Source organism: Eleutherodactylus coqui, chromosome 8 (assembly GCF_035609145.1).
Source record: "Eleutherodactylus coqui strain aEleCoq1 chromosome 8, aEleCoq1.hap1, whole genome shotgun sequence".
Lineage (NCBI taxonomy): Eukaryota > Metazoa > Chordata > Amphibia > Anura > Eleutherodactylidae > Eleutherodactylus > Eleutherodactylus coqui.
The window spans coordinates 50,409,611-50,425,662 of record NC_089844.1 but is presented as its reverse complement, the minus strand read 5'-3'; the positions used below and the strand labels follow the sequence as shown (position 1 = coordinate 50,425,662).

The 16,052-nt window shown below is 42.0% G+C and overlaps 1 protein-coding gene across 1 annotated transcript in view; it reads right to left on the bottom strand.

The window, feature by feature from the left end:
* ABCA12 (ATP binding cassette subfamily A member 12) overlaps nucleotides 1–16,052 on the bottom strand; it is a 111,961-nt gene that overhangs the window by 77,978 nt on the left and 17,931 nt on the right. Inside the window, exons 8-15 of the mRNA XM_066575618.1 lie at nucleotides 15,610–15,907; nucleotides 15,382–15,496; nucleotides 12,503–12,832; nucleotides 10,809–10,878; nucleotides 8,991–9,125; nucleotides 8,750–8,896; nucleotides 5,589–5,769; nucleotides 2,420–2,638 (exon numbers count right to left, since the gene is read on the bottom strand). Coding sequence (XP_066431715.1) covers nucleotides 2,420–2,638; nucleotides 5,589–5,769; nucleotides 8,750–8,896; nucleotides 8,991–9,125; nucleotides 10,809–10,878; nucleotides 12,503–12,832; nucleotides 15,382–15,496; nucleotides 15,610–15,907 — 1,495 coding nt within the window. The remainder of the gene's footprint in view (nucleotides 1–2,419; nucleotides 2,639–5,588; nucleotides 5,770–8,749; nucleotides 8,897–8,990; nucleotides 9,126–10,808; nucleotides 10,879–12,502; nucleotides 12,833–15,381; nucleotides 15,497–15,609; nucleotides 15,908–16,052) is intronic.

The window sequence follows — 16,052 nt, the reverse complement described above, 5'->3', positions numbered from 1 at the left end:
ATAGCGCTCATTGACAACCCGACCTCTTCTGCTTGATTGAAGCAGGGGCTTTAATCCCGCGTCAAATTTTTATTATTGGCTGGGATTAAAGCCCAGGACCAAGCGCCGTAAATTTACTGTGCTTAGTCCTTAATGGGTTAATGAGCTGGCTTTTTTTACTTTGTTGCTCCTAAATGTTCTACCAAAATCTTTCCTATGACAAGAAGTATTTTTAGGCCAGATATATTCTGCTTTTCTCAAGTCATGAATTGATTTACAATAAATGCAGAAATATAGCTTGGTTTAATTAGAATGTTTGACATCTCCTCAGTTTACAGGTTCTTTTGAGGTCGGCTGATTGAGTACCACTGCTGAAAGCCTCTATGATCAGGTACTATCACCGGTGGAGCAAAAATATACCTTAAAGGGGTTGTCCCGCGGCAGCAAGTGGGTCTATACACTTCTGTATGGCCATATTAATGCACTTTGTAATGTACATTGTGCATTAATTATGAGCCATACAGAAGTTATAAGAAGTTTTTCACTAACCTGCTCCGTTGCTAGCGTCCTCGTTTCCATGGAGCCGACTAATTTTCGCCGTCTAATGGCCAAATTAGCCGCGCTTGCGCAGTCCGGGTCTTCTTCTTTTCTCAATGGGGCTCCGTGTAGCTCCGCCCTGTCACGTGCCGATTCCAGCCAATCAAGAGGCTGGAATCGGCAATGGACCGCACAGAAGCCCTGCGGTCCACCGAGGGTGAAGATCCCGGCGGCCATCTTCAGCAGGTAAGTAAGAAGTCACCGGAGCGCGGGGATTTAGGTAAGCACTCTCCGGTGTTCTTTTTTAACCCCTGCATCGGGGTTGTCTCGCGCCGAACGGGGAAGAGGGGGGGGGGTTGAAAAAAAAAAAAAACGCGCGGGACAACCCCTTTAACTAATATAACTAATTCCATCTCATGTGAAAGGTCCTTAACCCCTTCCCGCTCCAGGACGTACCGGTACGTCCCGGGAGCCTGGTACTTCCCGCAACAGGACGTACCGGTACGTCCTGGGGATAGCGCGGGATCACATATGATCCCGCGAAATCCCGCAGCGGGAGCCGGCTGTCAGTCACAGCCGGCGTCCCGCTCCAACAGCGGGGGGACATCGGAGATGCGCCCGCCGCTGTTAACCCCTTCCCTGCCGCGATCTAAGTAGATCGCGGCAGGGAAAGAGTTCACAGAGGGATCGCGATCCCCCCTGGGTCTCCGGCCGGCTCTCGCGATGTCATCGCGAGAGCCCGGCCTGTCACCATGGCAACAGGACGCCAGACACTGGCGTCCTGTATTGCCTGTGCCTATAATCGCTGTACAAGCGATAAGGCATGGGAGAGCAGTAGCTCTGCCATGCCTTATGACAGCGATCATAGGCACAGTGATGTAAGTCCCTCAGAGGGACTCAAATAGTATAAAAAAAAAAAAAGAAAAGTGTAAAAAAAAGAAAAATGTAAAAAAAAAATGTAAAAAAAACCCTTGCTTTTTCTAATATTAGCATAAAAAAAGGGAAAAAAAACTAAAACCCCACATATTGGATATTGACGCGTCCGTAACAACGTGTACAAAAAGTTGAACATGCTTTTTATTTTGTACGACAAAAAGCGTAAAAAAACCCGCTAAAAAACAGGAGCAAAATGCTAATTTTTAGCATTTTGCCTCACAAAAAATGCAACAAAAGTGATCAAAAAAGCCGTACATTTCCCAAAATGGTACCAATAAAAACTACAGCTCGTCTCGCAAAAAATAAGCCCTTAAAGAGCTCCGTACATAGAAAAATAAAAAAGTTACAGGACTTTGAATGCAGCTATAGAGAAAAAAAAAAGATTTCCAAAAAAAAGGGGGTTTTATTGCAAAAAAGTGTAAAAACCTAAAAAAAAATATAACAATTTTGGTATCGTTGTAACCGTACCGACCCGCAGAAAAAATTGTGTGTGTCATTTATGCTGCATGATTAACGCTGTAAAAAAAAAAAAAAATCTATGGCAGAATTGATGTGTTTTCTCTCCCTGTTATCATTAAAAAAAAAAATAAAATTTTACGATATTGTCTATGTACCCAAAAGTGGCACAGATAAAAACTACAGATCGCCACGCAAAAAACAAGCCCTTATACGGCCGCGTCCACGGAAAAATAAAAAAGTTATGGCTTTTGAAAAATGGAGATGGATAAATACCAAAAAATCGCTTGGTCCTCAACGCCAAAATAGGCCGTGTCATTAAGGGGTTAAAAGGTGTTTCCCAAATTAGAAAAAATGAATGAGGCTGCGCTGCAATATTAGACACAGTTCAAGCAGAAAACCAGGGCTGTTCCTGAAAAAGGAAGATCTTTCTTTCTAATCCTGGAAATCCCTTTAATATCATGATTAATAATAGTTGCAATATTAATCTAACTACATGTCATGCATGTACCTCTTCACTTCCTCATGCAGCTGCCTCTTGTTCCATTGTGGGGCCTTAGTAGATCCATATAGTAGCAAATGTTCCTTTGTGGTGAGATGGTCAAATAAGACATCATATTGCATGCAGACTCCCATACTTTTCCTGCTCTGGTCGAAATGTGTTCTTATGTCATTTCCATAGACATATATGGTTCCAGAGGAAGCGCTGAAAAGTCCTGTTAGCATAGAACTGGAGAAAAAAATTGTTAAGCATGAATTCCTTTACAGGGATTAAGAATCCTGGCATCTATTGGAGGTACGTTCGTATATATTAATAAGGTTTTAGGCTGGTGACACACAGCCTTAGGGCTTATTCAGACGGGTGTATATCGGTCGGGTTTTCACGCCCGGCTAATATACGTTGCCCCTCTCTGCAAGGGGAGGAGGTAGAACAGGCGGGGAGGTAGTGCACTGAGCTCCCTCCCCCTCTCCACCCCTCGCCACTGTTTGCAGTGGAAGGGGGCAGAACTTAGCGCCCTCCCGTCCCACCCCTCCCATTGCAAACAGTGGCGAGGGGCGGAGAGGGGGTGGGAGCTCAGTGCACTAGCCTTGCAGAGAGGGGGAGCGTAAATCGTCCGGGCGTGAAAACCCAACCAGTATACGCCCGTCCGAATAAACCCTTAGGCTTAATGTACACAGCGTAAAGATCTTCAGCTGACCATGTCACGGCCACAGCGTGGCCGAAAATTGCATGACTGAGAGGCAGCCATCACCAAGTCACAGCTGCAACTCCTATTTTAACTGCTGTTCAGACTGCTGAGTACAGCAATTATATGCTGCACCCAGAATACCGTCGGGCGGCAGGAGACAGTTAAACTGCCTACCCCTCTCCACCCTCTCACCGGCTGTCAGCAAGGGGAGAGGAGGACGGGGCGGGAGCTAGTGTGCTAAACTCCTGCCTTCTCTCCACCCCTTAATATTCAACCTACGGTTTACAGCAGCACGTACGCATACAGCTGACTTCAGCGAGGTACAATAAATGCAATGTCCACAGAGCAGTGAACCATTTGTCCTCCCATATTTCTAGAACTATCTTTTCCGGCTGGTGTAAAAACATTTGTCTGAAATGCGCACTGTATGCGCTTTTTTTACTGTCTGGTTTTACGCATCGAGAATATGCCCATCTGAACTGATGCATCGGAAACCAATGCATCAGATGGGTAGCATATATAGGCCGTCCGTGAAAATGCGGCCGATATATGCTTGTGTGAATGAGCCCTTATTCATATGTAGTATTTCCTGTCCGTGTGCTACTCATGTATTTCACAGACAGCACATGGACGCATTATAACCTGTAAGGCTATACAAACAAGCATCAGTCAAAGTAGAAAAAAAATCACTTCATGTACTATTCTGGCTGATATTTTCATACAAGAATAGGACATTTAATACGCACCATCCCTGCAGATCATACAGCACACAGACGAGTGTCTGGGTGCTGTCTGATGCATGTTGCACTCAAGATTCTTGGGTACAATTCACACTAGCCCAATTGAATGAAGCCTACAATGTTTTAACATCTAACAGAATATTCCGCAATCTAAAATTAAAGGGGTTGTCCCGCGCCGAAACGGGTTTTTTTTTTTTCAATAGCACCCCCGTTCGGTGCGATTCAAACCCGATGTATGTGTTGAAAAAAAAAAACGGATAGTACTTACCCAAATCCCCGCGCTCCGGTGACTTCTTACTTACCTTGCGAAGATGGCCGCCAGGATCTTCACCCTCGGTGGACTGCAGGTCTTCTGTGCGGTCCATTGCCGATTCCAGCCTCCTGATTGGCTGGAATCGGCACACGTGACGGAGCGGAGCTACGAGGAGCAGCTCTCCAGCACGAGCAGCCCCATTCAACACGGAGAAGACCGGACTGCGCAAGCGCGTCTAATCGGGCGATTAGACGCTGAAAATTAGACGGCACCATGGAGACGAGGACGCTAGCAACGGAACAGGTAAGTGAATAACTTCTGTATGGCTCATAATTAATGCACAATGCACATTACAAAGTGCATTAATATGGCCATACAGAAGTGTATACCCCAACTTTGTTTCGCAGGACAACCCCTTTAAGGTCTGATGTCCACGGGCGGATCACATTCTGCATGCGGGAGCCCACAGCGGAATCCAACCCTGCCCGCGGCCGAGGACATTGCTTACCTGTCTGGGTCTTCTATTTTCTTCATTCCAGATGTGTGTGGAAGCACCGGCCGGCGCGCTGCCACACATGCGCAGTGGAGTTTTTGTTTTAAACTCCTGCTTTCCAGCGGAAACCGCGGCCCGTCCGCAATTCAATTGAAGATGAGCCAAGGATTTACTTCAATGGAAGCCAGCCATGTGGGAACCGCACTGAAATGGACCATGCTGCAATTTGTTTTCCGGACCAAAAGGTCTGCAAAACAAACCTGCATGCTTTAATTTAGCTGCAGACGCCCATGTTTCTCTATGGGCAGCTTGAGCTGCAGATCGTCCGTGCGGGTGCCCCTCGTGGATTCCGCAACTCAAGTGCGCCCGTGGATATTGGGCCCTAGTCATTCGGATTTTGACAGTGGAATAATCAGTGGAAAGTACCCCATGGCCGCTTTCACACAGTCGTGAAAATCGTACAAGATTCTTTTGAATAGGGCCATATACATGAGCAATTTTTTTCCCGCATTGTATCATGGTGCACAGGGAAAAAAAAATCGCAGTATGTCCTATGTATGGGTGTTCCCTCAGATAGTATTGCTCATTGTTTTCAATAGGACTGTAAAACACATTGCATGGCATGCGATGTGCACGCGAGTGCAATGCGGGGTTCCCCATTAAAGACAATAGGAAACAATTGCTGATCCTCCGGTACGGCTGAAACCACGCTGGAGGATCTCTACTTTATCTGAAGTGATGGAAGGTGTTTTTAAATAAAAAAGTTTCGCATCCACAGGTATATTGCACGTTAACAAGTGCTATATTGGGTAATTTTCACAGCCCGATATTGCGCTCGCTCGTGTGTAGGAAGCCTAAGACAGAACATTTTTAAGCAACATTAATCATGTGGTAGCAGAAGTTGAACTTGATGGCACTTAAAAAATATCACTTTATAAGTGTGGGCAAGCGTATTTCACTTTAAAAACTATTTCGCTATATCAAATGAACAGTCATGTTCTTACAGTGTGGTGGTTTTTCCAGCTCCATTATGTCCCAGCAATGATGTTATGTGGCCTTCATAGAAGTTTAAGTTCAGATTCTCCACAGCTGCCTTTGACTGGTAGATCTTTGTTAGACCATGAAGAGACACTCCTACATTTAGATCTGCAGGTTCTTGCTCATTATGTGGATAGAGGTCATCTCCTGCACATGAATGTAAGTACATCTCATTTATTGATCAGGTTTTTACAATGTTATGTTACTAATTGACCCATTAGAATTTATAGTAATATCTATGTAAATAAATACATTATAAAGTGGAAAATCTATATTTTTCCTTAAGGAGAGCACCTAAACGGTGAGTGAGGAGACTCAAAAGGCCATTCATGCTCCTATGGGTAATATGCAAATAAGGGAGATGGAACAATACCTCTGCATTGCCTCCTATTAGAAGGCAGCATTCCTTCAAGCCAAAGTCAGACTCTTTATACACGCCTTCTAACAATCACTGGGAATTAAAAGCAAAGCCAGACTCCATGCACAGACAGCTGTTTCAGGGTATTTGCCCTTCATCAGTGTACAGTAGGAGTCTGGCTTTGCTAGTGAGAGGCCTGGGACGGGGGTCAGAAACGCTATCTTTTCTCCTAAGGGAGAGCACCTAGATGGTGAGTGAGGAGACTCAAAAGGCCATTCATTCTCCTCTGGGTAATATGCAAATAAGGGAGCTGGAATTATACCTCCACAGTGCCACCTATTGGAAGGCAGCATTCCTTTAAGCTAATAGGTGGCACTGTGGAGGTATTATTCCTTCTCCATTATTTGCAAAGTGGAAATAATAGGTATTTGTAAGCACAACTTTTTAATTATATATTAGTACTTAGGTGTGGCACTGTTTTTGGAAGAAAGTTGCTATGTTTTTCTAAACCTGTACAGCTTCCTAAAAAAAAGAAATCATTAAATCAAATGTTTCACATACAGTATTAATACACACTGAATAGTAACGTTATTAGATATGCCCATCTAGTAGCCCTTTGCTGCAGTTCTGAAAGTCTACTATCGCAGCATAGATTCCACTAAGTAAAGAAATGTAGATAGGAGAGCTTCTTGCAGCTGCCGCAAATCAGATGGAGGTTCTTACATGTTCTGAATGGCTGACAACAAAGGTTCGATTCACACCGTTTACAGCAAATTTTCACCCTCCCATCAGCATGGTATAAAAGACGTCTAGATTCATCTGATCAGTTTTTCCACTGCTCAGTTATCTAATTTTTGTGCTCTTTTGCCCCCCTGAAGTCTTGCCTGTCTGTTTCTCTTAAGGCCCTTTTACATGCAATGATTATTGCTAAAACAACCGCACAACTGAACAAATTGCAGATACTTTTTAATAAAATTACACAGATAATGGCTTTTAATCATGTGCATTTCCTCCACCAGTTGTTAGCTCAGCTGGGTGTGTATTTATACAATGGTTATCTTCCCAGCAGGAGTCCACTGTCTTCTCCCAGCAGAGTACATAATAAGTAAACAGTGTACTCATTATGTATGCAAGACAAACAAACCCCATAGTGCAGCCACTCAAACTTCCATTCAAATGGAACAAATTTTGAGCAATCAAATAATGGTTTTTATGCTGGCTAAAAACCAGTGCTAAACGACAAGTGAGTGAATAGTGCACGACTGTCAATGTTTACATGTAACAATCATCGCTCCCTTTCGGTCGTTTAAACGAATTGTAAGCGATAATTGTTGTGGGTCTTTAGACAACAATGGCATTCAGGTTGATTGTCTGCTGTTCCAGCCTATTCGTGCTAATGAACAACAACTTAGAAAATTGGGCACATTAATTGTATTTAACTGCAATCAATGTTATATTTAACTGCAATCTGCTTAAGGCCGCCTGCAGACCTTTCTCGCAGCCCTCGCAAGCCCCGCACAGAAATAGAGCATGCTGCGATTTGTTTGCCGCACAAGATTTCGCGCGGCCAAATCGCGGATGTCTGCATAGGATTGCGTTTGTTAACCCAATTCTATGGCAGCTTCCAGGGGCGGAAATTCCGTGGGTAATCCCGCCGCGGAATTTCTGCTTGTCTGCAGGCAGCCTAACTGTGCCCTGCTTGTTTGGCCGAATGAATCTTGAATCCTCTTAGACCCTTTTTCATTGTTAAAGGGGTTGTCCCGCGCCGAAACGTTTTGTTTTTTTTTCAATAGCCCCCCCGTTCGGCGCGAGACAAACCCGATGCAGGCATAAAAAAAACAAACCGTCCAGTACTTACCCGAATCCCCGCGCTCCGGCGACTTCTGACTTACCTTGTGAAGATGGCCGCCGGGATCTTCACCCTCGGTGGACCGCAGGTCTTCTGTGCGGTCCATTGCCGATTCCAGCCTCCTGATTGGCTGGAATGGGCACACGTGACGGGGCGGAGCTACGAGGAGCCGCTCTCCGGCACGAGCGGCCCCATTCAGAAGGGAGAAGACCGGACTGCGCAAGCGCGTCTAATCGGGCGATTAGACGCTGAAGATTAGACCGCACCATGGAGACGAGGACGCTAGCAACGGAACAGGTAAGTGAATAACTTCTGTATGGCTCATAATTAATGCACGATGTACATTACAAAGTGCATTAATATGGCCATACAGAAGTGTATACCCCAACTTTGTTTCGCGGGACAACCCCTTTAAGTTGTTTATGTCCACAGGATCCCTTTTTGATGGATATTTTCCTTGATCACAGCATTCTCTGTATACTCTTGATACCCCGGCGGGAGGAAAATCCCACAAGGCTGGACATTTTTGAAATACTGGTCCTGGCCACTTTAGCACAGATGACCATGTGTCATTGGAAGTTGCTGATATCACCTGACTTTCTTATGTAATGTGGATTAACTTTGAAACTGATCCACAGAAAAATTTACTCTCCTAATTTTTAGGTTTCACTTTGTCATGTTTTCAAATAGTAAAGCTCTAACCGTGAAAAAACAGGCACAGTATGTCTAATAAAGTGTCATTCAGTGTAGACACAAAGACATAGGAGCATGCTGAAACAGTTTATAGGAGCAAAGTCTTGATTTCCTATGGGCACAATAAACTATGTCAGGTTTACAGCTCATAGATAAGCAATACATTTTCAACGTTCAACAAAGTTGAAGTTGACCTCTAGAAATTCGCTAATTGCTTTTATAGTTACCATTTTTCTTTGGAATGCCATGAGTAGCAAGGTTAGAGATCATCAATCCAGTTGGTTTCTTGGAGCAGCGGTTTTGTATTCCACAACTTTCCATCCAGAAAGAAGGGAGAACGAGAAAATACCATGGAGTTGCAATGCCATATTGTCCTTAAAGAAGCATATAAAATATCATTATTAAAGGCGGCTTTATTAAACAGTGTAAGACAGCTAATCAACAAAGCTTTATTCACTCAGTTCTTACCAGGGAACACTATCCTTATGTACCAGCCAACAACAAAATATATCAAAGCATCTATCAGCATGATCCAGCACAACCAGCCAACACAAAATGTGTCATTGATCACGGGGGAAGTATACATGTTATCCCACTGAATCCCTGCAATCACAAACCATGGTTTAATCTTAGAATACAAGCTCTAAGCAATCACTATATAATAACAATATTGTTATGGACAAGTAGCAGTAAGACAGAGCCTATCAAAATATCAAATCTCAAAAACCATTGGAAATACAGTAGAACCTCAACTAATGTCATTATTCCGTCCGGAAGCAATGGACTTAAGTAGAAATCAACGTTAGTTCAGGACATTATTTCCATAGGAATTAATGTAAATCCAATTAATTGGTTCTAGACATTCCAAAAAACACACCAACGCCATTTAATAGAGAATAACTCTGGTCTTTAATACCAAAAACAATACCAATACTGAATGAATATAAAGCACAACTGTAAAGAATAAATTGACATTGCAGGGACATCATTATAGCAGTACATATCACTGTGCTATCTGTGGTTTGACATAGGACTACAGGGACATCATTATAGCAGTATGTATCACTGTGTTATCTGTGCTTTGACATAGGACTACAGGGACATCATTATAGCAGTATGTATCACTGTGTTATCTGTGCTTTGACATAGGACTACAGGGACATCATTATAGCAGTATGTATCACTGTGTTATCTGTGCTTTGACATAGGACTGCAGTATTAATTTGCAAACGTTTCTTTACTGTACTGTCCTCATCTGTACAGTACGTACATTTTGCAGTACAGTGGGGATTCAGAAGGCAGGCAGCGTTCAGCCGGCACTTTGGGGATTCTGCTACTGTACTGTGTCAGGAGGCAGGCAGACACAGCAATGTTCAGCCGGCACTGTGCACTGTGGAGAGGGGAGGGGGAGGAGAAGGCGCGCGCTGATGGAGGAGAAGCAGGAAGTGACCGGCATCAGCTACGCACTGGCTCACTGAGCAGCGCCCGGGGTCATGGAGCGGTCAGCATCCTTATCTGAGGAATGCAACTTTTCTTGAGGGTCCACCGCTGCCCTGACACATCAACTAAAGTTGAAAACAGTGTAACTTAAGAGCAATACTACTCAAGGGTTTACTGTACATTTTCTTGAGCATAGAATCCCATGCTTGCCTAACTCTATAGAATTGCTTGTTTGAGACAATCGTTATTTCTCTGATTGGGTCTTGACACTTGAAGAACTTTGTAAATTCAGACTATTTCTTTAAATGGTGTTTAAAAGTGCACGCATGTTTTAAAGATAACTGCAGTATGAATCCTGCCATATCTTACCATGATCTATACAAGTTGTGCACTAAAATGCCGGGAATAAATATTTTAACACAACAGATATGTGCATTTATTTCAAAGGAGATGGACAGTAGCAAGAAAAAGTAAGTGAACCTTTTGACATATTGATGAACTGAAACATATAATTCGGGAGAAATGGTCCACAACTCTTCCTTGATGCTGTACAAAGGTTGTTTGCAGATGCAGTTAAAGTTTGATGAAGGTGCTCGCTGCTAAGGGTGGATGTACAGGTTAACAAATTCTGAGGTTCATTTACAACTATGTATATTTTGTATAAATCATAGTTTTCCAGCAATTGACAATTACTTATTTTTGGATAAACAAACATCAATATTTGATTCATTTCTCCCATAGTAATATTTTGTATACAGATTGTATGGCTAATATGAAGATTAGAAAGATTTATCATTAATATGTGATGTATGTATACTAATCTTAATTACTTAATAGTATGCTCACCTACATCTTGCTCTTCATAGCGAACAATATATTGTGTGGCATAGCTCAAAGCCGTTGGAGAAAAAAGACTCTAAATATAATTAAAATAAGGACAATGAATTAATGGCAGGACCATATTATGGTCTCTTTAACCTTGATACTAAAGCTCTGTTGACAGCAAGATTATGTTCAGCACCTAAGCAGGAAAAATGTCCTAATGTATACATTGAACATAACAATAGACTTCTATGGACCCAACATATGTCAAAAGATGGATCTTTTTGCAAATATGTTGGCTGCATACCGTTTTTAAAACTTTATTGGAAAGCATAATCGACTATAATTTTGAATAAAAGGACATTCTGCAAAAAATGTATAAGTGACATTCAGGGAAATGCGGTGGATATAGTATATCTTGCTTTAGTAAAGCATTTGACAAAGTATCTCATACTATACGGATTTTAAAAAATGACCAAATATGGGATTGACAAGGCAACTGTTAGGTGGATTCACAACTGGCTGAGTGATCGTACTCAAAGAGTGGTCATAAATTGCTGCACATCCAAGTGGAAGAATGTATCAAGTGGGGTACCACAAGGCTCTGTCCTAGGCCCAGTGGTGTTCAACATTTTTACAAATGATCTAGAGGAGGGAATTGAGGGGAAACTGATCAAGTTTGCCAATGACACAAAGCTAGAAGGGATCGCTAACACTGGAGAAGAGAGAGGATTCAAAAAAATCTGGACAATCTTGGACAGCGGGCAGCAACTAACAGAATGGTATTTAACAAGGAAAAATGCAAGGTTCTACATCTGGGCAAGGACAATGAAAAAAGCACATACAGAATGGGAGAAATTGGGCTAAGCAGCAGCGCATGTGAAAAAGACTTGGGTATACTAATAGGTTATGAGCCAGCAGTGTGATGCAGTAATAAAAAAAGGCAAACACAATTTTGGGATGTATTAAAAGAAGCATAGAGTCTAGATCACGTGAGGTAATTATTTCCCTCTACTCCTCCTTGGTCAGACCTCATCTGGAATACTGTGTCCAGTTCTGGGTACCTCAATTTGAAAAGGACATTGACAAGCCAAAGAGGGCTCAGAGAAAAGTTACCAAGATGGTGAGTGGTCTGCAAACCATTTCCTATGAGGAACGGTTAAAGGATCTGGGAATGTTTATCTTGGGAAAAAAAGGAGGCTGAGTGGAGACTTAATAGCTCTCTACAAATATCTGAAGGGCTGTCACAGTGCAGAGGGATCATCCCTATTCTCATTTGCACAAGGAAAGACTAGAAGCAATGGGATGAAATGGAAAGGGAGGAGACACAGATTAGATATTAGAAAAAAACTGTGAGGGTGATCAATGAGTAGAACAGCTTGCCACTGGAAGTGGTGAGTTCTTCAATGGAAGTGTTCAACAGAGATTGGACAGACATCTGTCTGGGATGATTTAGTGAATCCTGCAGTGATCAGGGGGTTTAACCAGATGACCCTGGAGGTCCCTTCCTACTCTACCATTCTATAATTCAATATTTACTAACAATTTAAGCCAAGGGTTGTTGAATTCAACTATATTACATATAGTTGCATACGTCTGGCTTATATGTTGGGAGATGTTCTGCAAAATATATCAGATGTACACACCAATCGTCGTGTGAACAGGGTCCAACCAAAAAACCATTAAAGTTGTAAACACTGAAAAAGGTTAAAACTCACCAACAAGGTTTTTCCTGCAAATGACATCGCAGTCTCCTTAGAAACCACAACAATGAATGGAAAGAAAGTGATGATATAGATGAGGCTGCCACTCAGAGCAGCAATATTGGTGTTGTTGAAGAAGACGCTGATGAGGTAGCTCATTGCTAATACTGTTAAACTGTAATCCAGGAAGAGAAGAAATAGAATAAAGCCATTGCTTTGTGGCAGAACCTTGCCAGCCTTAAGAATGAGGACAAGAATGGCAACAGTGATAATAAGGAAAGAGGCGCATTCAATGAACCAAGCCAAAAAATGACTGCATGAGCTGATTCCCATCATCTTCATGTACTGCAAAAAAAAAGTCAGTATCAAATCTTACTGAAATATTTTGCTTCAGAAAAGTATTTACATTACATTGTTTTTCTTCCTTCCCCCTGCAGCTGTGTTTTTCCCATTTTTTTCATCCCCACACACCACGATCTATAACTTTATTTTTTAGTCCACATACCTGTATTAGAGCTTGTTTTTGAAAGAAGAGTTGTATTTTGTAATGATACCATTTAATGTACCATAGTGTATTGAAAAATTTTAGAACATCTTTAAGTGTGGTGAAATGAAAAAAAAATGCAATTCTGCCAATGTTTTTTGGATTTTCATTTTTACTGTGTTTACAGACTGTAGAAAAGAGCTTATAAACCATTCAATAATAGTCCTGTGCATTGCAATGCAACAACACACTCACTTTGTCTAAGGCCGTCTGTACATGGCCAGATTTGAATCTGGAGCAAGCATCTGCCTCCGGATTCCACAGCGAATACCGGCCATAGCATGCTATGGAAAAGTTTTTTGCCTGCCCACGAGCAGAAATCAATTGCGATTTTCCGTTCGCGGGGGACTAATCGCAGCATGCTGTATTTTGAGGTGGATTCCGTCCAGACAGCTTCCAATGAAGGTCAATGGAAACCGTCCGACCTGCGGCCCTTCAACAATCATCATTGAGGAAAGGTCATGGGATCCGCATCATCGCCTAGCGATGGTGCAGCATTATCTGTACTGCGCATGTGTGCCAAAAGGCACATCCGCAGCACAGAATAGAAGAATCTAGGCAGATATGCAGAGGTCACTGGCCGAGCACAGGGTCAGATTCCGCTGTAGAATCTGGCCTGGTCGTGAGCTGGCGGCCTAAGACACAAGACAAAACTATATATGGCCTGGTCGTGAGCAGGCGGCCTAAGACACAGGACAAAACTATATACGGCCTGGTCGTGAGCAGGCGGCCTAAGACACAGGACAAAACTATACACGGCCTGGTCACGTGCAGGCGGCCTAAGACACAGGACAAAACTATATACAGCCTGGTCATGTGTAGGCGGCCTAAGACACAGGACAAAACTATATACAGCCTGGTCATGTGCAGGCGGCCTAAGACAGAGGACAAAACTATATATGGCCTGGTCATGTGCAGGCAGCCTAAGACACAGGACAAAACTATATATACAAATAACATACTTTATTACACATAATTACACACACACAAATATAATATAAAAAAGAGAGACCGTGGGTGTGTGTTTAAGGACTGGTGAAAGTGACATGTTAGCTTTAGTACAACTACAGCAATAGCATAGTGGCTCAGTGGTTAGCACTCTTGCCTTGTAGTGCTGGGGTTCTCGGTTCAAATCTGCACCTGCATAAAGTTTGTATGTTCTCCCTGTGGTTGTATGGGTTTTTTCCCACACTCCAAAAACATGCTAATAGGTGAATTTAAAAAATTGTGTGCCCCATTGGGGACAGAATCCATAATATCAAGTGCTGTGAAATATGTATATACTATACTACATTCACAGTGATTACTAGTACTATAGATTACATTCATATGTATTATATTATCCAATGTGGATTGTTTTTAAACAATCTCTTTTTATTGAAAAACAACCGGGACTGTAGGGAGGGTAACCCCCTTCCTGGAAACCATCTACATAAGCGGACACACAGGTCCTTGCGGCTTAATTGCAGCACATAAATAACAAAAATTAGAAGAAATCCTTGTGTCCAGCTAGAGAAACTACTGCATAAACTGGTTGACATACCTAAGATAAAATAAAAATTTAGTGTTCATACCTAGTGCAACCTAGCACCATTAAAATAGAAAGCAACTCAAAGAGATGGGAGTAGGGGAGGGAAAGGAGGAAGCAGGGATGTAGGCGGGGGAACTGTGAGAGGTCTATTAGCATTTTTAGCTAAACTGAAGTGCACATTACATTTTCTTTAAAAGAAAGTGATCTCTGTTGCCATTATCTGACCCAAAATATTTTTTATTTAATTAATGGAGTTTTCTTTGTGGGGTGAGTTCTAGTTTTTATGAACACCATTTTGGGACACATACAACATTTTGCTAACTTTTTATTCCATTTTTTGGCCAGTGAGGGGGCCAAAACAATTGAAATTTTGTCACTTTGAATTTATTTTCCTTTATGATATTTAACATGTGGAATAAAGTTTGTTATATTTTCTGAGTTTGGACTATTTCCGATGCGGCGATATCAATTACGTTTATTTTTTATTGTTTACATTTTTATGCAAAAAAGGGGGAGGCTTTGAACTTTTAATATATTTGTTTTAATATTCTAAACACCTTTATTATACTTTTTTCCAGTCTCTAAGAGGGACTTGAGCATGAGAATTCTTTATGACATGCACAATACACTACAATACTTATACTGTATGTTTCAGTGTATTGTTCCTACGCCGTCATCTAATTACACAGATTGCTGCAACTCTCAAACATGGTGATCTGATTGTTTATATATATGGAGGTGATAAGTCCAAATTTTATAATTCACATCTTTGTAATGATCATATAAAAAGCTTATTGGAAAGCATCCATCCTGGCATACCTCATGTAGCCTAAGCTCTTTCTCATGTACAAGCTTCTTTACAAACGCTGCAATGAAAAGGACCCATGAAGTCATCAAGGCGATGGGAAGTATGAGGGACATACTGTAGAGAAAACTGGCAAAACAAGAAAGTGGTGAAGAAGTTATTCCCTTTGACATAATGATGGAATAGTTGTGAAGGCTTTACAATTATTCAGATTTTTCATGCACTTTATTCTTCATGCGTACCTGTTCCTGATATAGCAGGGGTAAGGCATGGGTTGGTATTGTACACCAACATCATCCAGACTCTTGTTTGTCTGCATTTCAATGATCGCTCTATCAATATTTTCCTGCAAGTACACAAACCCACGGCTGTATTTGTTTAGAGAGTTTTGTGGCCCAGGAAGCCAGTAGGAGCTTCTGATGTAGTTGGTGTCCTCTGATAGCATTGAGCGCATGGTGATACTATATTCAATTTGTTTAGGTAGCCCAGAAGCAGAGCGTTTCATCCTACTGGTGCCAGATGGGAGATAGAAAGTAACCGCTGTATGGATAAAACAATTACTGTTACAATGAAGGAATGACTTCAAGAATCATTAAAACATAAAACGCACCTATACTTTCAAATGAATTTTCAGAATAAGTAGCAATGTGTGTACATGAGAAACAGCATCATTACTGGCCATGGT